General features: G+C 52.0%; 10 protein-coding genes across 10 annotated transcripts; 5 read left to right on the plus strand and 5 right to left on the minus strand.

Annotated features, from left to right (window-relative positions):
• The first annotated feature begins 51 nt into the window (after positions 1-51).
• On the plus strand, positions 52-560 carry GUITHDRAFT_153509 (hypothetical protein). The gene has a single exon (XM_005829592.1). The coding sequence runs from the start codon at positions 235-237 to the stop codon at positions 445-447; it is 213 nt and encodes a 70-aa protein (XP_005829649.1). The 5' UTR covers positions 52-234; the 3' UTR covers positions 448-560.
• Positions 561-696: 136 nt separating this feature from the next.
• Positions 697-1,044, minus strand: GUITHDRAFT_61522 (hypothetical protein; the record flags this gene model as incomplete). The annotated part of the gene is made up of 1 exon (XM_005829593.1): positions 697-1,044. A coding segment is annotated over one exon (348 nt), but the record flags the coding sequence as incomplete, so codon positions are not given.
• A 651-nt stretch (positions 1,045-1,695) lies between these two features.
• GUITHDRAFT_45567 (hypothetical protein) lies at positions 1,696-2,310 on the minus strand (the record flags this gene model as incomplete). Its single annotated transcript, XM_005829594.1, has 1 exon — positions 1,696-2,310. A coding segment is annotated over one exon (615 nt), but the record flags the coding sequence as incomplete, so codon positions are not given.
• A 4,393-nt stretch (positions 2,311-6,703) lies between these two features.
• On the plus strand, positions 6,704-8,461 carry GUITHDRAFT_73722 (hypothetical protein; the record flags this gene model as incomplete). The annotated part of the gene is made up of 11 exons (XM_005829595.1): positions 6,704-6,973; positions 7,022-7,097; positions 7,234-7,298; positions 7,352-7,411; positions 7,458-7,528; positions 7,573-7,663; positions 7,711-7,789; positions 7,835-7,899; positions 8,111-8,167; positions 8,249-8,314; positions 8,393-8,461. 11 exons carry the CDS (start codon positions 6,704-6,706, stop codon positions 8,459-8,461), a joined length of 969 nt encoding a protein of 322 aa, XP_005829652.1.
• Positions 8,462-9,230: 769 nt separating this feature from the next.
• GUITHDRAFT_153511 (hypothetical protein) lies at positions 9,231-10,352 on the plus strand (the record flags this gene model as incomplete). The annotated part of the gene is made up of 5 exons (XM_005829596.1): positions 9,231-9,305; positions 9,375-9,712; positions 9,898-9,929; positions 10,027-10,161; positions 10,240-10,352. Coding segments are annotated over exons 2-5 (503 nt in total), but the record flags the coding sequence as incomplete, so codon positions are not given.
• Positions 10,353-12,417: 2,065 nt separating this feature from the next.
• Positions 12,418-13,331, plus strand: GUITHDRAFT_111348 (hypothetical protein; the record flags this gene model as incomplete). Its single annotated transcript, XM_005829597.1, has 2 exons — positions 12,418-12,774; positions 12,900-13,331. The coding sequence occupies 2 exons, from the start codon at positions 12,418-12,420 to the stop codon at positions 13,329-13,331; spliced, it is 789 nt and encodes a 262-aa protein (XP_005829654.1).
• Positions 13,332-13,736: 405 nt separating this feature from the next.
• Positions 13,737-16,385, minus strand: GUITHDRAFT_158108 (phosphofructokinase; the record flags this gene model as incomplete). The annotated part of the gene is made up of 17 exons (XM_005829598.1): positions 13,737-13,769; positions 14,010-14,132; positions 14,181-14,321; positions 14,550-14,618; positions 14,665-14,746; positions 14,793-14,845; positions 14,893-14,958; positions 15,009-15,143; positions 15,199-15,285; positions 15,332-15,418; positions 15,468-15,530; positions 15,579-15,631; positions 15,688-15,775; positions 15,830-15,888; positions 15,940-15,965; positions 16,014-16,051; positions 16,278-16,385. 17 exons carry the CDS (start codon positions 16,383-16,385, stop codon positions 13,737-13,739), a joined length of 1,311 nt encoding a protein of 436 aa, XP_005829655.1.
• A 1,736-nt stretch (positions 16,386-18,121) lies between these two features.
• On the minus strand, positions 18,122-18,916 carry GUITHDRAFT_153512 (hypothetical protein). The gene has a single exon (XM_005829599.1). The coding sequence runs from the start codon at positions 18,899-18,901 to the stop codon at positions 18,314-18,316; it is 588 nt and encodes a 195-aa protein (XP_005829656.1). The 5' UTR covers positions 18,902-18,916; the 3' UTR covers positions 18,122-18,313.
• A 375-nt stretch (positions 18,917-19,291) lies between these two features.
• GUITHDRAFT_141077 (hypothetical protein) lies at positions 19,292-23,364 on the plus strand (the record flags this gene model as incomplete). The annotated part of the gene is made up of 18 exons (XM_005829600.1): positions 19,292-19,335; positions 19,456-19,651; positions 19,680-19,778; positions 19,824-19,877; positions 19,924-20,160; positions 20,206-20,616; positions 20,663-20,845; positions 20,895-20,962; positions 21,007-21,247; positions 21,308-21,369; positions 21,613-21,724; positions 21,772-21,929; positions 21,979-22,099; positions 22,151-22,286; positions 22,334-22,455; positions 22,506-22,709; positions 22,756-23,099; positions 23,151-23,364. 18 exons carry the CDS (start codon positions 19,292-19,294, stop codon positions 23,362-23,364), a joined length of 3,006 nt encoding a protein of 1,001 aa, XP_005829657.1.
• Positions 23,365-23,463: 99 nt separating this feature from the next.
• On the minus strand, positions 23,464-24,487 carry GUITHDRAFT_111351 (hypothetical protein; the record flags this gene model as incomplete). The annotated part of the gene is made up of 3 exons (XM_005829601.1): positions 23,464-24,074; positions 24,123-24,375; positions 24,428-24,487. 3 exons carry the CDS (start codon positions 24,485-24,487, stop codon positions 23,464-23,466), a joined length of 924 nt encoding a protein of 307 aa, XP_005829658.1.
• Positions 24,488-26,539: the final 2,052 nt, after the last annotated feature.

Genomic DNA, 26,539 nt, shown 5'->3' on the forward strand with positions numbered 1-26,539 from the left:
CTTGCCTTATACATCACCCTGCTACTGTAAGGTTGTCATCCCTCCACCGCTCCCTCCCTTCCTTGCTAGTCTCTTCGACCCCATCATAATCATCATCATCTCTCTCTCTCTTCCTGTGTGTTCTTCCCAACCCCCTCCTTCCTTGCATCGCTTCCAGCTCTTTTCGCGCAATCCCTCAGATCAATCGGCATGTGTAAGTCTATCAGCGCACTCCCCACCTCACGAACAATCAAGATGCAGAGCGTCGAGTTCTTCTTGCCAAGACTGCAGGCCGCAGCGTTCGCCCAACATGATCGCACAACCGTTGATGCAGAAGATGCCACAACCCGCTGCAGCATCACTCAAGATACCATGGAGTCCATCGACAAGGAAGACATGCTGCTTTCAAACGTTTTGGAAGCAAGGACCAAGCCGAAGCTCATCATCTCGCGTGCTTGGTCGGCCTGAAGCCTTTCAGAAGCTTGTTATGAAGTTGAGATCTCATGAACAAACCACTCCTTATCGTGCACATGTAAATTAGTCTGTTAAAAGAAAAGTTCGTTCGTAAAATCTAGTTAATCATTCATGTGCTCTGCTCAAAAGGCGGCTTGCACTATACTTGATCATCGTGTTGCTTTCAAACGTCTCCATGGCCCTAGTGACAGCCACGTGACCTCTTGCCTGCATGATAGCGTTCATGTTGTTGCTATTGTTCGAAAGTTCCTCCAGCACGGCACAGCCCCACTCCTGCACACCGTCATGCTCCCTGTGCGCCTCCATGCCCTCAACCACCACAGGGATCCCCCCGACCTCGGCCACCCTCTCCTTGTTCTCGTCGCTGTACGCCAGGTTCCTCAACGCTGCACTCCCCCACTCCTGCACCCCAGCATTGCCTACATGCCGCCTCATACCATCCACGATAGCCTCTATCCCCCCCGCCTCTCTCACCCTTCCCTTATGCACGTCGTTGTACGTCAAGTTCCTCAGGGTCCCATTCCCCAGCCTCTGTATCGACGCAGAGTCTGGGTACAGTCTCATCGCTTCCACAATCGCCTCTATCCCTCCCGTGATCCCGATCCTGACGCTGTTCGTATCGTTTATGGCCAGAATCAACAGGGCGCCCATCGCCTTCTCCTGCAACCCAAGGTGTTGCTTGTGCCTCCTCATCCCCCCTATGATCGCCTCGATTCCTGCAGGAAGATTTCTTGACGAGAAGGGCAGCCGATGCCTGCCTTCGTCTCCTCTGCTGATCAGCAAGATCATGTGTGCTCCCATCTCCTGAACGTGAGCGTTCCATACCCAGACCTTCATCTTGTCGATCACCGCTTCAATGGCACCGACATCCCACAGCTCCTTATAGTGCTTATTCAGCTCCTTCCTTCTCTCTTCAGAAGCTTCTTTCCAATATCCCACCGCAATCTCCTTGCCGTCCGTTATGGCCAGCATCGACCTCACTACCTCCTCGTTGACTCTCTCTCTCAGCTCTCGCTTGAGGATGCCGACTAGTGCTGTCCAGTCCCTCCTCGCTTCTGCCTCGTGGATCTCAGTTACGATTCTCAGCTCAGCTATGGGAGACACCGTCACATCCGTGCGCAACGTCAGACTCATCGCCACGGTCGCAGCAGTTGGTCGTGTTGACTCCTCCTCCCTGAGACAGCACAGGACCAACTTTCCGCTCACTGATTCTGCATGTTGCCTGACGACCTCTTGCAGCGCTTCTTCACCCTCTGGAAGCTTCGCCATGGTCAGCATGTACACCAGGAGCAGACCAAGTGAGTACACGTCGGACTTGGCAGAGGCTGCTCCTCCTCGTTTCCTTTCAGGCGACATCCAGTACAGAGTTCCAGCAAGGCGAGTGCTGGCCGTCGAAGTCGTTACCTGCTCTTGTTTGCACAGCCCAAAGTCAATGTACTTGGGAGATCCACTTGTATCCACCATCACATTCTGAGATTTGATGTCTTTGTGAATGATTCCGGCAGAGTGCAGGTACGCCAGGCCCTCTGCCAGCTCAATCATTAGCCTGTCTTGTCGCTTGCATCGCTCCTCGCCATCAAGCTCTTGCAGTATCTCCATTTCCTTCTGAAGGCTTTGGGGCAGCAGCTCGGTCACCATCATGTAGCATGGATCTCCGCAGTCGTCCGACACGATGCCCCCCACCAGCGCTACCACGTTGCGGTGGGACAGGCGGTAGAGGTTCTTCGCCTCTCTGAAGAAAGACTTCTTCAAGGCCTCCTCCTCGTGCAGTGCCTCGGGGTCGTGAGGTTCCTTGACTGCCACGTCAGCACCTTTGTACTTCCCCTGGAAGACAAGCCCGAACCCTCCCTTGCCCAGCACATGCTTTGGCTTCCCCCGCCCTGTCGTCTCGAACTGAAGCTCTCTGAAGTCAAGGGACCAAGGAGGCGTTTCGTCGGCCTCGTCCTTCACATCCAAGCTCGCGCTCGTCTTTCCCATGGCATCCTCTATGCTACCCAAGGCCGTCTCAAAGTGAAGGTCATTCAGCTCACGGGACATAAGGCGCAGAGCGTTCTGACTTTCGTCATGCTCGACCGGCTCGTCGGGGTCAGTAAGTGAATTTGAATTGTTCTCGTACATTGCCATGCAGAGTAAGCGAAGGCTGGAGTAGAGCTCCGAGGTTTTCCCTTGAAGCTGGGCCTTGAGTCTTCGTGCTGCCTCGGAATCACTGCTGGGAGGCACGTGTTTCAATGGCGATCCTTGGCCTTGAATGAAGCTACAGAGCGACTTGAGAGTAAAGTAGAGTTGAAAGAGCGCTACTCGAACAGTCTCCTCCTCCTCGCTCCTCCCTTTCACTTTCTTTAAGACAGGCGCCGTCAAATCCCAGGCGTTGCTTGTCAGTCTCATTAGTTCTCCCTTCTTCTCCAGGTTCTCGTCCGCCTGCTCCTTCAAGTTCTGTAGCATGACTTGTACCATCATGAGCACACCCGCTATGCTGCCTTGAAAGACAGTTTAGGAGGTGAAAGATTTTACATCATACTCTGACACAATCACATGCTGCCATTAAAGAGAGACGTAGAGAGCAGGTTACAAAGAGATGAGAAAGGATGGTGGAAGACTTGGGTGGCAGCATGAGCTAATTGGCTACTACATCTTGAAATCCCTTTGTTCTGCATGGAGAAACAACATCTGAAGAAACAACAACATCCCCCTTACATTCATACCTGGAAGAATCTGCTCTTGTTCAACTGGATCGACATGGACTGATTCTCTTCCAATTCTCACTTGTACTTCAGCACTTCCTTCCTCTCTCTGTCCCTGCCATCACTCGGAAGGAAACAATCTTGATGTAGCTTACCTCGGACTCTCCTACCATGGGTGCTGCTGACGTTTCTCCCCCCCCTTCCTCCTTACTTTCCCCTTCCCCTGTGTCTGTCTTACCGTGACATCGCTCCAGACCAATCCGATCACCTTGTAAAAAGTCGCGCCATCGCTCAAACTGAATTCCTCTCTCCTCCAGAACCTGTTCGAACATCTCTTCCAGCTCCTCCACCCAGCCTTGATCTGCTGTCCTCCAGTCTGTCCTGCACTCCCCATGTCTTATCAACCATCCCGAGCTGCTTATAATTGTCTTGAAACAGATCTCCGTCCTCTTTAACTCCTTGCACCCGCCTCCTGTATCTCTCCCGCTCCCTGACTTTAGCAGAAAACGAGACATAAAGATGCTCTGGACCTGAGTCATTCTCATCACCACAACGAAGCTCCCAGTCTCGATCGCTTTGCTCAACACGTATCCAGCAAACAGCATGTTCCTCTCTCCCTCATAGCAGAGGGCCTTGAGCAGGTATCGCTCCATCCTGTCCAGCGCTTCCTGTCTGCTCACCGACGAGCTGTAGCTGCTCGGGACTGCCTCCATCTCCCACAGCTCGATCTTCTCTTCAGCCTCCTCCTTATCGTCCACACTTCTCCTTATCTCCTCCCGCACGGTGAAGTCAAGCACAGCAACCACAAGTTTCTCTTCTGAAAGATCCTCCAGCCTCCTCATGCTTCTCCACTCGTCAAACCGCGCGGAGGAGATCTTACCCCTCTGCAGCATCCTGCCGACTCGCTCCACCAGCTCCGGTCCGATCTCAGCTGCTACAGATCGGTGATACTCCAGGATGGACTTGGACGAAAAGGTCGTACCCTGATCCCTCATGAAAGCCAGCAGAAACAGCGAGCACAGTCTCCAGCTCGGCTCCTCCTCCTTGAGGCTTGACAGGAACCCCTTAAGTAGGGCCCTCACATGCTCCCTGAAGTCCTTCACCTGCTCTGTCGAGTACGCGGCTACGACGACCCTCGCTCGCTTCTGCTCAAACTCGTCCTCCTCAGCCGACTGATTCACCTCCCCCCCCTTCCTCTTCCTCGCTAGGGCTGTAGAGACGGCCTCCTTGATCTTTACGACCTCCTGAACGGTCTCGCCATCTTCCCACATGCAGAATCTCGGGAGATCCTGCAGGTTGATGCAGACTGCTGCCTGATCCTCCTGCTTGCTCCTCCTCGCACACTCCATCACAGCTTCTCGCAGCGGCCTGTTGAGGGCAAAGATCCCTTCCCTCTCATCCAACAGCTGCTGCACAAACTCTGATTCGTCATGAGCCCCCTCGCCATGGCTGCAGGAGTAGCAAATGCACCAGCATCGAGGCAAGACGTCTTTCACCGCCTGCTGCGGGAGCAGCCGTTCTGTCTCCTGCAGACCCTCCCGGTATCTGCAGGCATCGATGATCACAAGGAAACAGCAGCTGCTTCTTTCCTTCTTCGAGCTCTCCTCGAATCTCTTGATCAACTGGAAGACATGGGAAACAGATAGAGTGTAGTCCTCAACCTCCTCCTCGGTCTCAATCGCCCCAAAATCACAGGGGATCAGGACGTCTTCCTTGGCCCTTCCTGCCTTCATCCCATGGCCAGCGTAGAAGAGGACGACCAGCTCCGGCCGAGCTCCGCCAAGAGTAGCAAGACCGTTCCGCAGGAAGCGAATGAGGTCGGAGCGCGACTGTGGATCCTTCTTGAGGAGCGACCATGATCTCGGAGTCCTCCTCAGCTCTAGGTGCAGCCTAGTCGCATCCCTGACAGCGTTCTCCAGCTCCCAACCCGGCTGCACGTACTTGTCCGCTCCTATGCAGAGGCCGAACACCCGGGGCGGCTCCAGGAACAGAATCTCCTGCTGGAGAGGAGACCGCAGGAAGTTCATTCCTCTAGCGCACAGTGACGGGATGCTGTTGAGGAAGAAACGTCAGGGGACATAAATGACTATTGAAGGGGATTTCAAAGGTGCAGGTCACTCAGTTCAATCAGAAAGATAGTGATTTCAGATTCTGGGTGTGAAATCAATATTTCATAGAAACATCTTGATACCTGTCACGCAGTGCAAGCAGCTTCCTGGCATGCTCGCTCTTTGCGACCTCTCGTATCAGATCTCGCAGCTCCCCGATCTTTCCATTATCATCTCCTTTTTGAACGGCTTGTACTCTCCTCCGCTCCTCCACTCCATCTTGATCCCGCCTCCTTTCGTACACTTTCACAGCCACCGACAGAACCTCTTCTCCTCTCTTTCTCCTCCTCTCTTTCTCACGGGATCCTCCATCGCCCTCTGACGCCATAGCTCAGTAGTCTTCACATGTAGACAGGTTCTATCCTCCGATTGCCCATCGATCCTGAATATGTACAGTCGCTCCAGGAGCCCATCTTCGGTCTCTGCTCCTACTCTTCCTCCTTCCACGCTTTGGTTTCCTCCAGCACTGCCTCCCTCGACATCAAGGATGCACTCAAGTTGAGCGGTCCTCTCCTTCACCCTCCTACTCAAGTCTCCCAGCAGGTCCTCGGGCCCGTCCGATGGCAGCTCGTCGACCCCCCACACTTGCTCGCAGCAGAAGCGCTGAGCAAGGCATGAACACACGCTGATCGCATACTTGCCGAGACCCTCGTCCTGCTCCATGCGCCCTGTCTTACGGCTGTAGCGACCCTCTTGCCATGCCCCTCCCAGCTACTGCCGACAAAGTACACGGGTGTTATATCGAGCTTGCCTCAGACAATAACTAAACCATTATGAAAGGCATCATAATTCTTGACATCTGTTTAATCGCTGCCCTGCTCTTGTCACGACCCGTGACATTCTGGTGCGGGCTCGAGACTGCTGTAAAGTCCTTATAAGAGCTAAATAAGAAACAAACCCCCACGGAAGCACAGCCGAACAATACTATGCACTTCAAGTGAGGATACCCGCCTCCTCCTCCTCCTCCTCCTCCTCCTCCTCCTCCTCCCTTCTTCTCTACTACTTCGTTCATCTCTTTCATGGCGTTGTCCCCCCATCGCGCTTCTTTGTGCCTCCTTCTGCAGTCATATCCTGCTTCCCCTCGCATGGCGCCCTGCATGTAGTACCTCTTGATTACCCCCCCTCTCGTCTTCTCAGCCCCCCTATGTCCCGGAGACTTTGAACTTGCCTCTGAGCTGTTTTTGCAAGATGATTTCAGTTGTTTTTCTGATCCTACACGTGTAAACTTCCGGCACCATGTCCTTTCTTTCACTCCTTCGCCTTCCTGACATCTTTTCCATCTCTCCTCCTTCTCTTCTCTGTCTTCCTATGGATCGCGTTTCCTTCTCCCTATCTGACGTCAACATCAGGTCGGTTCTGCTCCTCCTCTCCGTGGGGGCCGCGAATGCCTTCCTTGCTGTGTCCCCCATGGGCATGAAGGCTCAGGCTACCCGCGCGCAGAGACAAGCTCTGTCCCTCTACATGGACGCCGCGCTCATCGTGCAGAACAAGGGAGGAGGCCACGGAGAGATCGGATTCCACCTTGCCCGACAGCTACGCAGCAAGGGGCTCGACGTCACTTTGCTTCAGGATTCAGCGGCCAAGATGGAGAAGCTGCCGTTCAAGAACTATGGCGAGATCGAGGCCGAGGGAGTCGAGATCATCAGCTGCAACCTGGAGGATCCGTCAAGGATCTTGTCTTCTCTGTCGGGGAAGAGCTTCACTCATGTGTTCGACAACTACGCCAAGGATGTACGTCTGTAGGCAAGGTGATCTCGTTGCTCACTTGCGGTGCAGGAGAAGACAGTCAGCACTGTCGCGGGCCTAGCGAAGAACACCTGGAGGGTCAAGAACTACGCCTACGTGAGCTCAGCAGGTTACAGTCGTTGTCTTGCCTCTGAATGTGAAGTATACTCATGAGATGCTCTCTTGGATCTCTTGTTGCTGCGTCTGTGTGTGTATGTCGATCTCCAACTTCTTGTTCAATTCTTCTCAACATCGATCTTGCGCAGGCATGTACGAGAGCAGCGTACCTCAGCCCATGGTTGAGACCGGTGCTACTAAGGCGACAGGGCAGGTAGGAGAAGGAGGAATAGAGCAGGGACGGTGTGCGCTGATCATTCCCCCTAGAGGGCTGTGGAGGAATTTCTTGCCTCCCAGGAGCTTCCCTGGACTTCTTTCCGCCCTCAGGTTTCCTCCTGACTTCTAGTGCAACTGAGGGTAATGATGACTGCAGTACATCTACGGCCCCTACACCAACAAGCGCGACTACCTTGACTGGTTCTTCCACCGCATCACCAGGGACAGGTGCCTCCTTGCTCTGCAAGACGTTGAGATGACGTCATCGCCAGGCCCTGCCCTCTGCCCGGCGATGGAAACCAGATGGCCTCTGTGACTCGCGTGGAAGATGTTGCTGCCATGCTCGCCAGCGTGGTGGGAAAGGTGCCAGCTCCATGGTCTCATGGCCGTGCCAACTGAACTTCGTGCAGGAGGACGCGGCTAAGGGTCAGGTGTTCAACTGCGGAACAGACAACATGGTTTCTTACCGCCAGATCTGCGAAATGATTGGTGGGTCAGTGCTGAGCCTCCGCAAGCGTCTGAAAAAGGTGGCAGGACAAGTTGTTGGAAAATCGCCGAAGATTGTCACCTACAACCCTAAGAGTTTTGAGTTGCCCAAGGTAATCACCATCATTGCATCGTTCTCGTCCCTGTTTTTCCCTGGATATCCGCCTGGCTCTAGACATGATGGATTGATTTTTGATGATGAATGGTGGACTTTCTGAAAGTTTGTTTGTTGATGACTGTGTTCTTGCAACGTCGTGGCCTGTCTTACACTTTCGCTTTACTTTGTTGTTTTTCTTCCATGTCTCATCCCCTTTATCTGCCCAGGGTGCCTTTCCCTTCCGAAACACGGAGTTTTGCGTCACTCCGGAGAAGGCCAAGAAAGTAATTCAAAGCATCAAGCTCTTTCCTCTTCCCTCTCTGCTCTGACTGTTCGCCTCTGTGCATGTCCTCATTATTTTCCAGGTCCTGGGGTGGTCGAGGAAGCACAGCTTGTCGGAAGATCTGCCGTGGTACTTCGAGTCTTACAAGGTGCGGTGTGGAATCTTGTTACTCGGTTGACAGTTGGGAACCCTGTCATGGTCCTGACTCGTAGCTTTGAAATGACAGGCGGCCGGTCTTGAGGGCAAGGCCATGGAATTTGAAGCCGATGAGATTATCCTTGGCGCCACTGTCTAGAATGAACCAGATGGTTGTCAGTACAGCCCCCGGCCTTGAACTCTCCTTGAATGACGCCACCCGTGCCATGACTGCAGCTGAGCGACCCGATCATGGCGCAAAACACACTGGGGGCGTGATGCCTAACTCCCCAAAAGCCTCAGTGACTGGTGATCGGACATGGTCACCCGCGGCGGCCGGGCGGCCGCCCGGCCCGGCGGCGGCGAGTCTCGGATCATCGCGTCACCCGGTCACGGTGATGCCAGAGCTAGCCACTGCCATGATTACTTGTTGATTGGGAGACAACTGTGACTGTCACACACAAGGCTAGGCATACTGAGACGGTCCGAACTCACTGGCTGCTGTACGGTCACTCGGATCGGATTCCCATCCGTTGAACCGTCTTCCCTCGGTCTCTACCTCAGGCTCCTCAGGGTAGCCGGAGGCGGGCCCATTTCAAAGAAGCGTCTGCCCCGTTCCTCCCCCTCCCTTCACGCTCCCTTCAGCCCTCCCTTCCCCCTGCTCTGCTGTCCCCCCTGCTCCCCCCACTGCCTCGCGCCGCCAGCCCCCCCCCCCTTGCTGCTGCCTTACGCTCTACATCCCTCTTTATCTGCATCTGCTTCCTCCTCGTTGACGTGCCGCCTCCCAGCCTCTTGCGAGATCCTCTCTTGCTGCTGTATATCGGGTCTCCCTCTTGCAAATCACAAAAGACGCCACCTCTCCTCTCGTCAACTCCATCATTCCTTCTTCTTTCCCCACCGATCGCTCCGTGGCTACTTAGCTTGATAGCAGAGCAGAGATCTCGAGATGAAACAAGAGAAGTGTCCGTCATGAAGATGAAGCTGGGAAGCAACTAATCTGATCGGTTCGTTTCCATGGATCAAGCATCTTGCGCGGCAAGATTGAGTTTTCCTGACTTGGTTTCGTTGCGCAGTTTAATCTTGATTTTGATTTCCCTCCCAAGCAGCTGTTTTGCCTTTGCTCAAGGACCAAGAACGTTGGCCATGGAGCAAGGGTGGTACACAGTATTGATCCCAGAGAAAAAGGACTTGACTGCCAAAGGATACCTTCAGCAGCTCATCAAGATTGAGAAGCGAGTCTTTCCCAAGCACGAGTCCATGGCCAGCGTATTCGAAGCTGAGCTACGCAAGAGGAACACCTGCGTTGCTGTGGCCGTCGTGAACTCCACTGAAGTCATTGGGTACATCCTTTGGACTAGAGAGAGATCTGAGGGAAAGATCGTCAAACTGTGTGTCGCTCCAGAGTATCAGAGTATGTTACATGCTTTCGTTCCACTCTCAATCCTGCTCTGCTCTGCTCTGCTCTGCTCTGCTCTGCTCTCCTCTGCTCTCCTCTGCTCTCCTCTCCTCTGCTCTCCTCTCCTCTGCTCTCCTCTCCTCTGCTCTCCTCTCCTCTCCTCTCCCCCATGGTATGCTTACGATGGCTCCAATTCGCAGAGCGAGGGGTGGGGGGACGGCTGCTCGATACCGTAAGGCCGTTTCCTGTATTGTTTCTCACCACTGCTACCATGGGAGGCTGGGGATGACGAGAGGAGCAGGGGCCCTGACTCGGTCATTGACTAACAGGCGCTGGGGTGTCTAGGAGCCCTTGAGTCTCAAAGGGGCGTCACAGGCGCTTGCGAGAGGGTCATGCTACAGGTCGACCCGAAGCGAGAGGCGGCAGTGAAGCTATATGCGTCGAGAGGCTTCTGTCAGCTCCGCGTGAGTCATCTGACATTCAAGATGTTGCGGCGTTCCTGCTAGCTCAAGCTTTCAAGAATGATCATATGTCTTTCTCAGATGTTAGCGGACTACTACTGCAAGGGAAGAGACGCAATGGCGGCGGAGCTGATTGTAGGAACCAGTAGGAAATGATACGCTCGGATCTAATTTCAATAGAGATCTAGTTTTATCAGATCCTGAGCCGAGTTTGCCATCCGATCATCAGGCATGTCGGATCATTGACTGACGGACTCTCCGAGTCGGAGCCGCTCCGAGCCCGAGCCCCGGGCGCTCACTCAGACTCGGAGTCACTGGCGAGTCACCCGGTGGCGGGTCATGACTCCGAGTCGGTCAGCTGATCATCTAGTACTAGCCTCTATGCGGCTATCATTGTTGTACTACTAAGTGACAGTCACATCGGAACGATCAGACGGGCCCCGGCGATTTCGGCCGAGTGAAACTTGATACCCGGGCCGCAGATCAGTCTATCAGTCCGATCGGATCACGGGGCCCGGGGCCTTGCAGTGCCCAAGCTCGGAAGTTCCCGGCGTCCGATCGGTGATCCCTGGCCGGGCAGTGCCCGGCCGGCCCGCCGCCAGTCGGACTCCCCGGGGCCCTGTCCTCAGGGCCTAGCCCAGGCTCAGGCCGCAACGGTTTTCAGCCGCAACGGTTTCGGCACTGGCATGGCCTCAGTTGAGTAAACTTCGAGAAACGGGGCATGGCCGACGGACCTCATTTTTGCTTTACTACAAGGAGCTCCGTGTAGTAATATACTCGTGACCGAAACCCCTCTGTAGTAATGAGTACATGTGACAGTCGCTGTAGGGAACCGTTGAACGAATTAGGTGGATCACTTGGAGGACAAGCAATTCCAGGAAAGATGGAAGATGGCAGCGGCATGATCGATTTATAGACAATTTCAATGAAGCATGCATGGGATTTGAGGATATAACAATGAAACAGAATGTCCTTCAACGAGGCCAAGATTGATTTGTACAAAAAAATTGCAATCTCGCATGAGAGTTCTACAGTTGCACGCAGTGATAGTACAACGGATTTCTTTCAAAGTTGACGTGAGATCTAATTGCATATCTTATTCCTTTTTGAGATATTTTTCTGTAATAGGATCTATAGTAAAGAATACATGTCATGAAGATGTTCAGATATAAAGTGCCAAGCTTTCATCGCTAAAGATCCATGGAAACTTGAATGAAAGTTGTAATTTGAATAACTTCCGACCAAAACCATCACGTTCAATGGACTCAATTTTAGTCTACGTCATGGATGGACTTTTGTGAGTTTGTGATATCTCAGTATGTTAAGTCTTAAACATTTGTAAGTCTCCACCATCCGGTGTTCGAACAGTGAAATGCGACGCATTTGCACGAGCAGAAATGAGTTGGAACCGGCATCACGCTCTCAGGTCATCGGATCATTGACTTGCATCTGATTGGAATACAAGCTCAATGTTCGTTTCTTGATGATGATGACGGCAAACATTGGAAACATTGGATCGACTGCAGTCGGAACGACTTCCCAGCGTATGCTACAAGCCGAAAAAAAACTCATCTGTGGAAACCGCCTCAGGATTCTTTTTGTGTAGACTCATGTACTTAAAAAAGATATTTAGACTTTATGTTGTAAAGATCTTATGATCTGATCTGTGGTAAAGAACTCTTGATCTCAAGCTTGAATGGTTACTACAGTGCCAGTTTCCGGGAAATGTCCAAAACATTCTATTTCGAATGAATGCTGCCTTCTTGAGGATATTTATTTACAACAGTAACTGGCTTTACGATCGTTGTAAAGAGCTACACTCTGCTTCCCAGTCGAACTTAATCTTGTTCGTTTGTGCAGGAATTGCCAGTGGTAAAGTATTAAGGTCAATCGTTGGGTATTTGAGTCTTTACCACGAATCAACAACTATTTTACTACCTATCTTTACCACTTGTCTCCGTGACCGTGGAGAAAGTTTTGACGAAACGATGTAAGTTTGTTTGTAGTAAAATGAGCCCTCCCTTCAAAGGGCGACGCAGGCAGACTTCTTCGCACACATCCTCGTTCTCAACCTCTCGACACGCTACACCCTCCCCTCCCCCTCCTCCTCCTCCTCCCTCCACGTCCTCCACAACTACCTTAGCTGTCGCAGAACTCAGCCTTCCTCGATCTTACTTGTGTCTTCTAAGCAGCTAGAAGACGCGGGCTTTACAACTGCACTGTTCGAAAGTTTCGTGTACGGCATCTGCAAGTGACAAGATGACGGCTACAAGCGATGCCAATTTTTCGTTCTTTCCTCATGCCCCTGCCTCCGTGCTGGGACTTTCTTCTCCTTGTTTGTATCCAGCGGGGGGGACACATTCGCAAGGTGACATGTCGTGCGAACAGTCGGATGTAGACGATGAGTACGATGATGATCTTCAAGACGAAGGAAGCTCTGTGGATGGTAGCAGCAGGTATGACGAGAATGATTCAGCAGAAGAGAAGCACGTACAAGTGATTCCCAGAAGAAAGAGAGGGGAGCCGGCAGATGTCAATAGGAAGGGGGTGAAGCTTGGAATCACTGAGATCAAAGAATATTTCCACATGAGGCAATCTGAAGCTGCGAAGCGCCTGGTAAGTTGACCAACCATCCTTGAAGTCTTAGTGCTGTACTCGCACCCTTCCCTCCTTCCCTGAATCTCATCCTCTAGCACCGCCTTCTGATGGCCTCTTGTGAGATGCTGACATGTTTGTTGCAGGGCATATCGCTCACGGCTATGAAGAGTGCATGTAGGAGGATCGGACTCACGCGTTGGCCGTATGCCCGCAGGAAGAAGGCGAGGACCAAGGTTCTGGGAGGACATGCGCTCCCTGCCCATGGGAGCTATGCTGCCTCTTTGTTCGGCGACACTGCTCAGAGCCGGCATGCTGTCCCCACTCTGTCACGGGAGGACAGCTCAGCCTCGAGCTCGCAAAGCGACGAGTGCTCGAGCACCGAGACCTCGCCTGCCCCTGAAAGGATAGAAGAGAGCCTTGCTCCTCCCCTCCTCGTTGATGGAAGCAAGCGAGCGGAGGAGGTGCCGGCTCGGGGGCCCAACAATCTTCACATGGTTGAGGTTGGGTCCTTCCCTATTGACAAGATGTGGATCGAATGGTTTGTCCGGACTTCAGACTCCATGGACATCTTGTAAGGTGCCATACTTTTTGCTCAAGGATGGATGTGAAGCGCGCCTGTCTGCTGCAATGTTTGATTTTTTGTAAATTACTACAGTAAAGAGATTTGCTGAAAAGATCTTTGAGTGGCAAGGAAAGAAAACAGGGTTGGGGGGTTGAGGGAGTAGACATGTTGGTGAAAAAAATTGCCTTTGGTATCATCCTATACTGGCAAAAGGAGACAAGAACGACATCAGCGAAGGGCATAAATTAACAAGAGAAATCCACAAACGTGCAACCAATCTAATCGCCAGAAGCTTTCGATGATCATCAACACAAGGCTTCTCCTTTGGTTTCTACTAACTTTATTGCAACCCATCTGCTTCTCCAGTGCATGAATGGGAGACAAGCTCGTCGCTCTTAGAACAGCACTTGCCATCCTCTCATTGCTTAAGATCGACCTTCTTGCGAATATCCTGAAGGTTCGTGAGCCCAGCAACAAACAACAACTATTAAATTCACCTGCTCGGAGGAACAACGCACAGGAGCGTTGGGCTGGAGGAGAAGAGTGCAAGTGTTATCCTTCATCGCAGCTGACATTGCAAGTTACCTTTCCCGGCCTCTTGGGATGAGTCGGGTGCTGTCCCTTGAAAGGCTGTCCGATCTCCTGCACGTCCTCGTGACCACCATGCCGCAAGGCCTCGACCTCTTCTAACCGTGAGCATGGACTTGAACCATCCCTCATCCACATTGAACGGCTTTCCACCAGCGATCCGGTTGAACTCGCAGGCCCTGAGCTCGAGGTTGGGCGTCTCTTCATCATGGCCGATCACTCCGCCCTGCAAGGCTCCTCTTAGCCCTTGTTCCTCCCTCCCTCAGCTCCTGACCTGTCCGAGCATGGCACACTCAACAGCCTTGAGTGCACAGTCCTTGATCAGCGCGAGATCCTGGTCGTTGGGTGCTGCCGAGCGGGCGAAGTATCCGCTCTTCTGAACCATGGTCTTCTCGGCTCCGAGCTCCTTGGCAAACTGAGGAGCATTGTCAACAAAGGGAGGGTGGGAAAGGGTCAAGACTAAGTAGAGGATGTAGGAAGAAGGAACGGAGAGAGATCTAGAGCAAAGGATGGACTCGTTTCTACACTCAATGCTCCACAAGGGAGGACAAGAGTGAGCGAGAAGCTTTCAAGGAACATGAAGAGAAAAGAGAGGGGAGACGGGGATCGAAGTTTAAGAATCGGGAACATCAAAACTCCTCACCTTGTCCGCAAAGTACTTTCCTGGGTTCACAGCATCGAGCTTAGGGTGGCCGAACGCGTCTCGCGGAACCTAGTCCGGTGGAGTAAGAAAGCACGCAAGCAATGATCATGCTTACCTCCTGTCCAGCCTCCTCCATCTGCTTGATGATGTCATCGACACCAGCTCCTTCGGAGATGAAGATGTTGACATTGCCGAGTCTAGGGATAGGGATCACACAGAGGAGGAGAGCCGCTGCTTTTTCACCTGTCCATCACTTGCTTGAGACGCTTTGACTCGGCAGCAATGTCAATGGAGAGCTGACAGTGTTATCAGGTAGAGAGTCCTCCCTCCTCGCTCACGGCACCTCGGGGATATAAATTCCATGAACGTCCAGCCTTTCAAAGTGCAAACCACATCCGGGGAGCATGCGCTGGAGGTCAAGTCACTGAAGTGATCCAAGAGCATCTGCCAGGAAAACACCTGAGCCTTCAAGTCATCCCGGTAGCACTTGGCAGTGGCTGCCGTCAACCACCCGCAGTGTCTCCCCATCACTTCATGAACAATGAGCATCCTGGGGTTTGCACTGTGCTCGTTCACGATGTTTCGGAAGTACAACTGTTGAGGGAACAAGTTCATATCTGCCTCAGTCATAGTAACTTAGCAAGCCTACAGCTCCTTGTTGAGCCGCCGTCCATGCTCCGAGGGAAAGACGGATGGGATAAACGTCATTGTCGATGGTCTTGGGTAGCCCAACCACCTGTGAGAAATTGTGAGAAGCAACGCAGCACACGGACGACGCGGACCGTAAGCTCGTAGTTGTTCCTCTTCAAGAAAGCCGCAAGATCCGCAGCAGCAGTGTTGGTGTCATCTCCTCCAATGGTGTGCAAAACCTGCGGGGGGTGACGCCGTCACCGAGGAGACGGAGTAGGGAGAGCGTACTGAGACGCCATCTTTCACGAGCTGCTCGGCAGCGACTTTCTGCGGGTCTTCTCCCTCTTTGACCTATGGAGCACTAAGAAGTGCAAACAAGATAGACAACGTCGCTCGCACCAAGCCTCTTTGCAGGCAGTCCTTGATGTTGGTAAGCTTCACCCTGCTGTTTCCTGTACGATCAGATGCAGTCAGGTTGTACCTCCCTCATCCCAACGGAATCAATCACCGATGCTGGATCCACCGTGATATGTGAGGATGGAAGCAAGCTTTCTCTCTTCCGGCCCAACAACGAGGTACTCGCCTTTCAGAAGTCCCTTGAGAGAGCAGTCAGATAGACAACTCTGAGTACACTTCGCATCTCCTGTTACCTTGTATCCGTCGATGTAGCAAATGATTTCGATTTGGGGATCGTACAAGGTGTATTCCTCTTCAATCAGCATGAATCAACAAGGCAAAAAGGAGCGCAGAGGAGAGATACCAATCAAGAATCCAATCGCTGACGACCTGCGCAAACTCTCACTCATCAATTAGCTCACGTGCATCAGGACTCACAGGCATGGCGCAAGTCCACCGGCAGTCAAGATAGCGACCTGCCGACACGGATACGTCACCAGCCACTTGTTCCAATTTGACTTACCCGCTTCGGAGGGTTCCCTCCCTTCAGGTGCAGCAAGGAAGACGTCTCCGACCTAGCGACCCGTCAGCCTCTGCCAAGCAGCTCGTCCTTGGACATGAAGACCTTCTTTCTGGACGGTTCTTGAGCCCGGACAGGATCCCTGCAGTAGCGAACTGTGAGATGGAGATCTTAGCACTGACCAGCGGCTCTTCACCGGAGGGGACGATGTTGGATGACAGCGAGCCACAGACGCTGGTCGCAGAGAGGAGGAGGAGGAGGAGGATTGAGAACTGCGTTGACCGAACCATCTGCCATACATAAAAGAGTGAGTGCATCTTAGTGCATGTACATCTTAGAGTGCATAACATTGGCAACAAGAATGTTGTGACGCTAAAGATGAATGAAAGTGCTGAAGACAGCATCTTGTTCTTTGGTCAATTCATCCTTTCATCTCATCGCCCACATCTAAGGATGTTCTGTGGCCCCTGCCTTCCACTCCTTTCTGTGCCATCTCCCTCTACGTCTACCTTTGATTCATGCTAACCCTATCTTCTCCTCCTCTCCTCCTCCTCTCGCTCTTCTGTCGCCCCCTTTTTCTCCCTACGGCTGCTCTGCCATTGAGGCCGCTGGCAATCCCTGAAACTTCAAGGCTGAAATGGTATCTTGAATCCGCTAGAATTTGAACTTGAAGAGGGAGAATTCAAAGTGATAAGCAGGGGCGTAGGGATGGGCGCATGGGCTTTCCCTGAGGCGATGGATGACGAATTAAATAGTAGGTAGGGGTCCTTAACGCGGTACCCCTGCAATAGAGAAATGGACAGCAGAGGGGGAGGGGTCCTGGGTTGACCGATACAGCGCTGCATGCTGTTGGTAATAATTCAGATTAGGGACAGGGGGTTGAAGTCTACTGACAGGACCGGTAGTCGGAAAATATGGTACCCACCCCCACAAAGGTACAAAGAATTCATGATTGAAACGCCCTATTCCGAATGAGAAGTCGCAACGCGGCGATCACGAGTCACCGGGTACCGTACCGTAGCCTAGTACGGTACCGGCGGGCCGGCCCGGCCGAGCCCGGGCCGCCGCCGGGGCCGCCGCTGTCCGGTCCGATACGGTCACACTGTACAGACGGTGAAGGGAGTTTGGGTGACTGAACTGAGTGGGGCGGCGGGGGGCCGCGGCGCCGGGTGGGCGCGGCGGCACTGAGTTCCGGTGACGGACACTGAGTCGGAATCCGATGATCGCGGCCCTGGCAAAGGCCGGGCCCCCGCGCGCACGGCGGGGCGTGGCCCCGCGGCGGCCGGCCCCGGGCCCGCGGCCCGCCTGCGGCACTGACTGCGGCCGGGCGCGGCACTGAGCCGGCGGCCGCAGCCTCGGACCTGTTGAAACTGACTCACTGCCAGTTTCAACTCCAATGAACCGTTCATTGAGTTCGCGGGCCCTGCCGCCCCCCGGGCCCCCGGGGCCTCCGAAGTGCGGCCAGTAAGTAACTTACTCAGTAACATATCCGTCATCATCCGATCATCGGATCGTGACCGTACTCTGTGAACCACACTGACGGTCCGAGTGGCCGGGCCGGGCGGCCCGGGCCCTTTACGCCGGGTAGACGGTACCGTGCGGCCCCGGGCCGGCGTGCGGCTACGGTACGGGGTCAGGGCGGCGACACGGTACGGTACTCGACAGGCTCATCCCGGCGACATGCCCGGCCATCGCCGATGGCGGGTCGGACCCCGGACCCGGACCCGGCGCCGGCGTTTGATCCACCGCCGCTGTTCAACGATTCCGGCCGGGCCCGGCTGGCAATCATGTGGCACGGTCACGGCAGTCCGATCACGGACAGGGCCTCCGCCTCTCACAGTGCTGAGACTTAGTGTTCATCCGAGTGATCATAGACTTCAGTATCTCTCGCATGTATGATGACGATCGTGATCGCCAGGTGACCCAATGGATGGCGATCAGATCGTCAGAGGTTGAAAACTTCAGCCATGCGCAAAATCAAAACGCATCGAATTGCACTCTGCATGTCCCACCCAAGGATTTCCTTCCCATTTGAGAAAAATTTTAATGCAGTATCTAGAAGAGCGGATGGCAAGCAAGAAAACAATGGCAGTTGATGGATTGACCGTCCCGACGTGGAGGCCTGCGCTACGAACAAACAGGTTTCTGTGTTAAATGCTCTGCACGCCTGAGAATAAACAAAGAAAAACACAAGGAAACATCAGTTCGTCCTCATTCATCATGAAAGGAGATTCTTGGCCATCATGGTGGCCCCACACCCCCAATGCGGAAAACCTAACAAAAAGAATACACACAGCGAATTGCAACATGCAGATGCTGTATTGCTTTCACATTCCACAAATCCGAAGCGTTCATACAAATGTTTTGCCGGGTTTCTAGCAACAACACCCAGAGTCAGTTTGTGTGCACCTCGCTCGCGGGCCCATGTCTCACAGAACTGCAAGAGGCGAGTGCCAATGCCCTGTCCGCGCATTTCTGGTAGTACGCTCATCATCTCAATATAGCACTCGCCTTCACAAGAAGGATGAAGGCATTTCCCAAACGGATCTCGTTTCATGCTTGCATCAGTCATTTGCACGAAACCGACAACTTTGTCGTCGCTTTCGCGAACGGCAACTGCGCTTGCAGAGAGGGAATCCTCCGTCGCATACAACTTTTTGAATTCGCTCATCGGGGTGGGCAGGAGCGAAAGCGGAATCAGGCAGCACAATCGCTTTCGGCCTGCGCCAACAAACTTGTTGGAGATGCTCAATGCTCCATGAAGGTACCGTTCAGTCAACGCCTGCACTCGAACTGGTTCAGCCATACCGCCTGAGAGGGCGAGTGCAATTTCCGTCGGGGTCTTCTTAAAAGGATTGTTCTCAGTTTTGAGTAAAGTCTTTACAGGTAGGCGAGTCAAGGGTTTACGGGTAGTTGTTTGCCGCCCGGCCCTGCCCGGGCCCCGGTCACCGGGTCCAGCGGCCGCGGCCTGGCTGGGTCCGATCACGGCCGCGTCCGAGTGGCGCGGGCCCGGCCGTTGGCAAGTTGGGTGCGGCACTTTGCCGGTAGGACCTTATAGCGGCCCAGTGATGATGATGATGATGATGATGATGATGATGATGATGATGATGGCTCTGTCGGATCGGTAGCACAGTGAGTAACTTCCAGCGGCCAGCCTCCGAACTTCAAAGGACAATTTGCTAGCCCGGCGGCTCCGATGGCTCACGGGGGCCCACAGCATCATGTCGCTCCCCAGACAAGGTGAGGGCAGCAACGGCAGTAGAAGAGTTTGTTCGTCTTGCCATCACAACGTTGCCAAGTTGTCCTGACGATTCTATTGTCACGGCGGCCTGCAAGTTCGTTGACTTGTGCTCTCAACAGCCGCCGATCATCACAGTCAAGCGACGACTCGGATGACCAGAGCGTGTCTGGGGGTCTTCAAGGACTCCAGCATGCAGACTCATCTCGCAAAACCTCCATGAACAGGATGAAGAACTCAACCGTCGCCATTCTCATGCCGAAACTTCGAAATTGGTCTCTGCATTCCGTGGGATTCTCTACCAAATATGTGTACAAGGTATGTTTGAGATGAATGAAGCCTGAAGCACGAAGAGCAGCTGATTGCCTTCCTCAAGATGTGGAAAACATACGTCAAACAGTTCGGAGGGAACCACTCGCGGCTGGGGCTAGAGGTGGAGCCTAAGGTGACTTGGTATAGTGTGGAGGTTGAGATCATGTGAGATGGGCAGGTAGGACAGGTCGTCTATCCAACAGCTGATGCAGATGAGTCCGTCCACACTGATGTGATACTTGATACACCTCCCGACGTGTACGTCATCTCTGCTGCAGGCACATGATATGGCCGGGAAGATTAGTAAGATTGAGCAGCAGCACGATGCTCTGTGCTGCTGGGTAGAATGGTTCTACGATGGGAAAGAGTACGGTCCTTACGAGCTCCCAAACAGGAAGAGCTCTTGGCTCTTACAAACAAATAATGACAGCAGTCGCAGGTTCACCTTCCTGTTTCTTGCGAGCGATTCAGATATGAAGGTCAAACCATATCCTCTTCAACTAGCAACTACGGAGGTGAGTGGATGCTGATCGGAACAATTATGTTTGAGATTGCACCAGCAAACACGGGAGGCTCAAGAGCACGTGAGCTCCAAGGAGATCATGCAAACGATCATGCAGCGACAAGACTCGATTCATCACTCCGAATCAGACTCCGAGGAGTCTGAGGCTGATGGCGCGAGCAAGCAGAGCACGCATCACCCCCCCTCAGACGTCCCGATGACAATCAGCAGAACAAGCAGCACTGGCTACACCTTGAGTGCCCTCCTCAAACGTACAGAATCGTCCGCCATGGGGCCTCAGGGTCCTCGATCGCCGTTTCCTGCTCCATCCCCTCTGCTATATCGCACTCCGAGCAAGAGTACGTACGCAGCATCTGCGTTTGAGCGGAAGCAGTCGTCTTCTATGTGCAGCATGCGGTCAGACCCTGACATGTCAGATCCTTCTACCCTAGACAGAACGAACAGCACGGTACCTTGCGAAAGTAATGGCGATGCTCTGACATTTGAACCCGTAGAACTATATGGAATCAATGATGGAAGTGTTTTTACGCCAGGAGGAAGCCATTGAACAATACGCGAGAAAGATTGTTGTCCAGCGATTTCTCAACGATGAATTCTTCAGAGAGACGTTTCCAATGCCTGCGAAAAAGAAATACAAAGAGATGCTACCTAAACAGCGTGAAACAAAACCATCCAAGGTCGGTCATATCAGCTTGTACTCTATGTGATGCGCTGAAACCGGTTCAGCCAAGCATGACCTCAAATAGAACATCGCAAGAAGTCTCAACAACGTCTCAGCACCTTCTTTTCTGCAGGTAAGTCTTGAGTTTGATCCGTGCTAATGACTGGTCACAACCAGATACTTGAATGCCCTTGAGATGACTTGCCTGTCAACCGTCCTCCGCGCGACGATAAAGAAGCATTGGAAGGCAATCTTCGTGAGCCCCTATTTGAAGCAGCACAATCGATCGACTGGGCATAGAAACATTCCCCTGAGAAAGGCACTGCAGAAGAAAGATTGTAATGCGATTCATGTCAAAGATACTTGGAAGGAAAGTGAAATCCGTTTGATTCTTCATGAAATCAACCTCTCTATAAAGGTAACTTCTCTCAGACATGGAATCGCTCAGGATACAAGGTTGATGGATCTCTAAATGCAGGATCAGGGAACATTCTTGACAAGTCTTTCCATGCACCGGGTTGACCTGGGAGTGAATGGAAGGTGATGGGTTGAAGTTGAGGCAGTTCAACTTGACGACCTGAATGCTTTGAATTGCAGCATTCATCTGACGGAATTCATTCTCAAGAACGCGAATTGTCACCTTCACACTTTGCACTGTTACCAGAACAATCTTGGCGACAATGGAGTCTCCACCATTGTACGAGTGATTGGAAATTCCGATTGGAAGATTTTTCATAGGCGCGTTGAGCTGATCGAGAGATGCTGATACTAACGGATTTGCAGACTGAAATCTCTCTCAATCATTCAAAATGGTGTTTCCAACTATGGAGCTTCACAAACAAGCAAGCATCTCAGGCGCAACAATCTAACATTTTTGAATCTGTCACATAACAAGGTACAAGGAGGGTATGGCGAGAAATAGAGTTGACGACCCTACTGTAGATGACTGAAGAGGGCCTTGAAACTCTATCCAGCCTTTTCAAGGAGAACAGAGAAATTCTCACTCTGACCATCAGCGGGAACTTGATACCAACCAACACACAAATGGTGTTTCGAAGAGGAGAGGACGAGGGCTCGGATGCGCATTTTTACTCGTCCAAGTATTTCTGTCAGCACTTGTCGCAACACCTGATCGTTACATCTCAACAGTCAACGTGAAGACGGCACGATGATCGACTTGACACCCTCGAATCCCGCCGAGGTTCTCATCTCCAAGAGCTCAGTCCAGTTCAGCCCCACCTACTCCGAGGTATCAACAACCGAGCTGCAGGTAGAGCTGTTAGAGTAGGGTGCTCAGTGCCATCTCACCTCATGGCTGCAGAAACTGAAGAGCTTTAGAGAGAGGTTCATGGAAGAAGCAGCTCTGTGCGAAAAGGAGGTTGTCAAGGGCAGAGAGAACTTGAGGGAGAAGCTAATGGAAGAGACCTTGATCGACCTCCACTCCAAGAGGATGGAAGGTCTGCTGGCCGACCCCATGTTGATCGCTGACGCCGATACTTGGCAGGAGAGAGGACTCAGAAAGTTATTACACAGGCCAAAGACAGGAAGGAAGTCATACTCTCAAAGCTGCAAGAGATCAATGACCAGAAGCGTCCGCTGTGGATGAAGCAAGACGAGCATCTCAAGGTGATTGCATGCCTCAAGACAACAATTGCAGGGCACTTACTGTCGGGCAGTCTGAGTTGAACTGGCTAGAAGCTGAGATCAACCGACGGGAATATTCTCAGAAGACAAGCGTTCAAGACTTTCAGAAGTATTCTTTGGAGGTCATGTTCCACCGGTCGGTAGTCATCGACCAGACAGTCGATGCGATCAAGTTGACGAAACGAAAGGAGCCACCCAAGGTTGTCCTGTGCTGTCCGCAGATGTCTCCTGACCAGGTGGACTGAGCAGGAGTACTTGATGGAGATGGACTGTTTCTTGCAGTCGAGCGCTTCTGACGACCACAAGTATGTGCACCAGAGTTTTTGTTTCGAGACGAGCAAGCAGTTTTCAGGCGTTGTCAGTGACTCAGGGCGAAATGTTCGAGCTACATCACCTGTGACTCAACCTGCCTCGCTCGTCATTCTTCCTCATATCAAGTTGGGCTTTCTCTACCAACTCAGACTGCAAATCTTGCATCTTGGAAAGGACTCAGATATAATCTTACACTTGTGCACTAAACCTCTCAAGCACAGAACTTGGAGAGGGCTGATAAGCTTGATAACCTACCACATCGGGCAATGCCATCTCCTGGCTGAATCTGCCGCGCAAGTCTCATCGCAGGGAAGGTAAAAGTTGGTGGTATGATTCAAGTCTGCTCAAGTCTGACCCGACTTCAGGTTTGATAGCTACGATGGAATGGTAATCACGTGCATCTTCGATACCGTTAAGAGATCATTCACAATGCGACAAGACGATCAAGAAGTTGGAGAAGTGGATATGAACAGCGAAGAGATGTGGACAAGAATCAACTTCCAGGGTGGGGTCACTTTCTGCCTTGAGTTGTTGAGAGAAGGGCAAGAAGTTCGGATCTTGGATGGCATACAAATTTAAAAATCAAGACATGAAAGACTAGGGAGATTGAATTGCAACAAGGGATTGTAAGGAAAATTCAGCCTGAGAGTGTGTAGGATGTCCCACACCTTGTTCCGCTCAGTGATGAGAATGCAGAAAAAAATCGTTTCCGATTGCAAAATCATGAATGCTGTCGAGAATAATGGGGCCAACCACGGCCTCGATATCTGCTTCATGAAGCTGCATGCTTTCTGGGAAGAAGTCATAGTGGTTCATGTTATCATGTAGGCCTCCTTCCATGTCGACTGCTGCAAGGCTAAAGTCCACGCTCTCAACTTGATGTTGAACTCTGCAGTCCGAGCACATCTGGTCGTACGTTCGCTTCCTAGAAAGATACCGAGGACCCAATACTTCGGCACTGTCGTCCGAATCTTGATCGGTAGTTGTGCTAGAGGTACACTCAGAGGCCTCATGCCACTTCTGGCCTTGGCTGCTTGACGTCTCATCGTGCTCTGACTTGGAAGACGGCGTCTCCATCAGAGATGATCGACGAGAGGATTTCTTCATAAGCTCTTCTTTCCATTGGTCATGAAAGGTTTGGCAAATTGACACGAATGTTTCACGAGTTACAGATCCGTCGACAGCTGAGAGGGATTGCTCAAGATTTCCCCATCTGGACTCTAGAAGTTTGAGGTCAGCAGCATCGTGTGGATTGAGCCATCTCCTGTAGACGAAATAATACCGCACTCCTGCATGTTCAAGTCAGGCTAGTGCGCGGTGAGGGAGAACGTCGGTACCCTGAACGCGCCTTCCACGAGACTCTTCTTGATCTTCGTCATACGGACTCTTCGATCTTGCTTTGAAGAAGCCGTGCTTCTCCAAATACTTGTTGAATTCTATCCGTGTCAACCCGCTCCTTCCCGAATGTGAGTTTGTGTCACGGATGGCTGACGGCATGAGCGAGGATAGCGCCTCGAACAGGGAAAGCCTTCCTGTGCGATCGACAATCTGAAATGAAGATATGTTTTTCGTATGCGTATCTTCCGTCACCTTGCGAGTCATTCACGATCAGAAGAAGGCCCTCATGGTCTCAAGCACTCACCGCATTGGCAAACAAAAGCCCGATCTTCTTGTTCGTTTCAGAGGCACTCGGTCTTCCCATCTTTCCCTCAGACTTGTCCAGGAGTTGGCAACTAAGGCAATATTCCTTGCTCACAAGGAGAGGGAGGTAGAGTCAACACAGGAAAGTAACGCTGAGACTGACGAGCGCCCACAAGGAGGAAGAGGGATGGGAAGGACGCTGCGGCTGGGCAAGATCATCCGGAAAAAAGAAAAGTTCACTGCCGTGGTCACTTTTGCTACCCGGTCCTTTGTAGGCTACAGGAGGGGTGGTCTTTCGGTTGAGCGCTTGCTGATGCATCGGATGTTCAGGTTGATTATTGTCATCCTTAAAGCACCACCCGGTACTTTCCCCGGCGTTAGCCAATCTTTGGGCCATCAGACGGGTGGTACTTTGGCCTCGGTAGACCCGGAGCTCGATGACTCAATATCAGCCAGTCCCTCCTACATTGACCCACTTGACTCCGAAAGATATCGTCTTGATAACGAAAAGGCGTAAAGAGCTCTTTTCGATCCTCCGGCGCTCCGGTAAAATGAGATATGTAAAACTAAAATCCCGTGTTGACTGAAATACTTCTACCATTTTTACTGCCGGAGCAGCCTCAGTCAGGCTCTAGATTCCACTAAACACTGGTCAGCTTCGGCTTGCCGCCAGTAACGTGGCTGCCAGGCTGATCGGACCGCCCGGATTTTTTTTAGGTCGAGCCGGTGTTTTTAACTTAACTTTGAATACTCGGTGACGGACCACTGAGTCCGTCACGGCGCGGCAGCGATCGGAGTGGCCCGGGCGGAATGCGTATGCTGTTCTCATAGGATACCGGTGGTAGTGTACCCCTTGGTTTTTGAGGGGTGTTGCTCGGTAATATCAGTGGTAGGGGTGCTTCATATTTTGAACTGGCGTGTCCATTTGTTTTAACGACAATGAATTGTTTATTCGAATACATAGTACAAACAGTTGTACTGTGTAACGGTTCATAACTGCTAATTTGTATCATCTAAAACAATTTTGATGACCCACCCTCATCGACAGGGTGGGGAAACGCTCCCCATCATTCCCATCGTCAATCGCACACCGACATGCTGAGCCGCCGGGCGAGCACAGCAGCAAGGTCAACGAGCTGCCGCCATGAGCACAGATGAAGGACCGCCGAGTAAGAAGATGATCGCAAGGTACACTTGGCATCAAGAATCCAGCACAAATTCTTACTTGGTGATCTTGCAGAAGTGGATCAATCAGCATGAGTTCGTCATCCTACATTTCCGACGACTAAGTCAATCGTATCATCAATGTTCTCTTCAAGACTTCTGGGCTCTCAGAGTAATGTACTTTATCTAAAGACTCTCATGAACTGAATGATAATATCTGTAAGATCATGACGAGTCCGCTTAATTAAGGCGCAATCACATCTCACTTGACCCCCTCCTTGGCACGTCTTCTGTACGCTTCGTTACATCGTTGCTTCACATCTTCAGAACTTGAAGTTTGATGATATTTGATTCTTTAAAATATGCCAATTAGTTGACTCTGAGTCACGAAGCTCTTGTTGAAGTATCTTCCCTCCTCTCTCCAAACTCTCCTCACTCAGGTCCTTTGGATGTTTGCACATTTGCTGAAATGCATGAACTTTGCTTTGCTTCCCTAAAGGCGGAGCTTGACGTCCAATTAAGCCTCAGATCATATCAGGGATCAAGTCTTGAGCTTGTAAGCTGGCATGCAAGAATCTATTGTGCGTTGCAACCAGACTGACATGGCCGCGTTGAATGTAGAATCAAGGTTGGAGGTGTTATGTGATTTGACATTTCTTATTCATTTAGAAGCATTTATCTCAGCATGTCGAACTACCAGCAAATTGACACGGACTCCCAGTCAATGATAATGACAACCACAATAGCATATGGAATGTCTCCAACTGCGCGCACAACAGAATGGGAAGCACATCATGCTGGCAGGTGCACTGCCATCCAACACCGGTGCCGTTGGATTTGCTGGTCTTCAGAGTTGTCCTACATTTGTTTGGCATAAAGCGGCAAGGCTTTGAAGCATGTGGACATGGAATATAATCAACGATCATGCATCTTTACGAAATGGTTTTAA

This window comes from Guillardia theta (assembly GCF_000315625.1).
Source record: "Guillardia theta CCMP2712 unplaced genomic scaffold GUITHscaffold_51, whole genome shotgun sequence".
Taxonomy (NCBI): domain Eukaryota; class Cryptophyceae; order Pyrenomonadales; family Geminigeraceae; genus Guillardia; species Guillardia theta.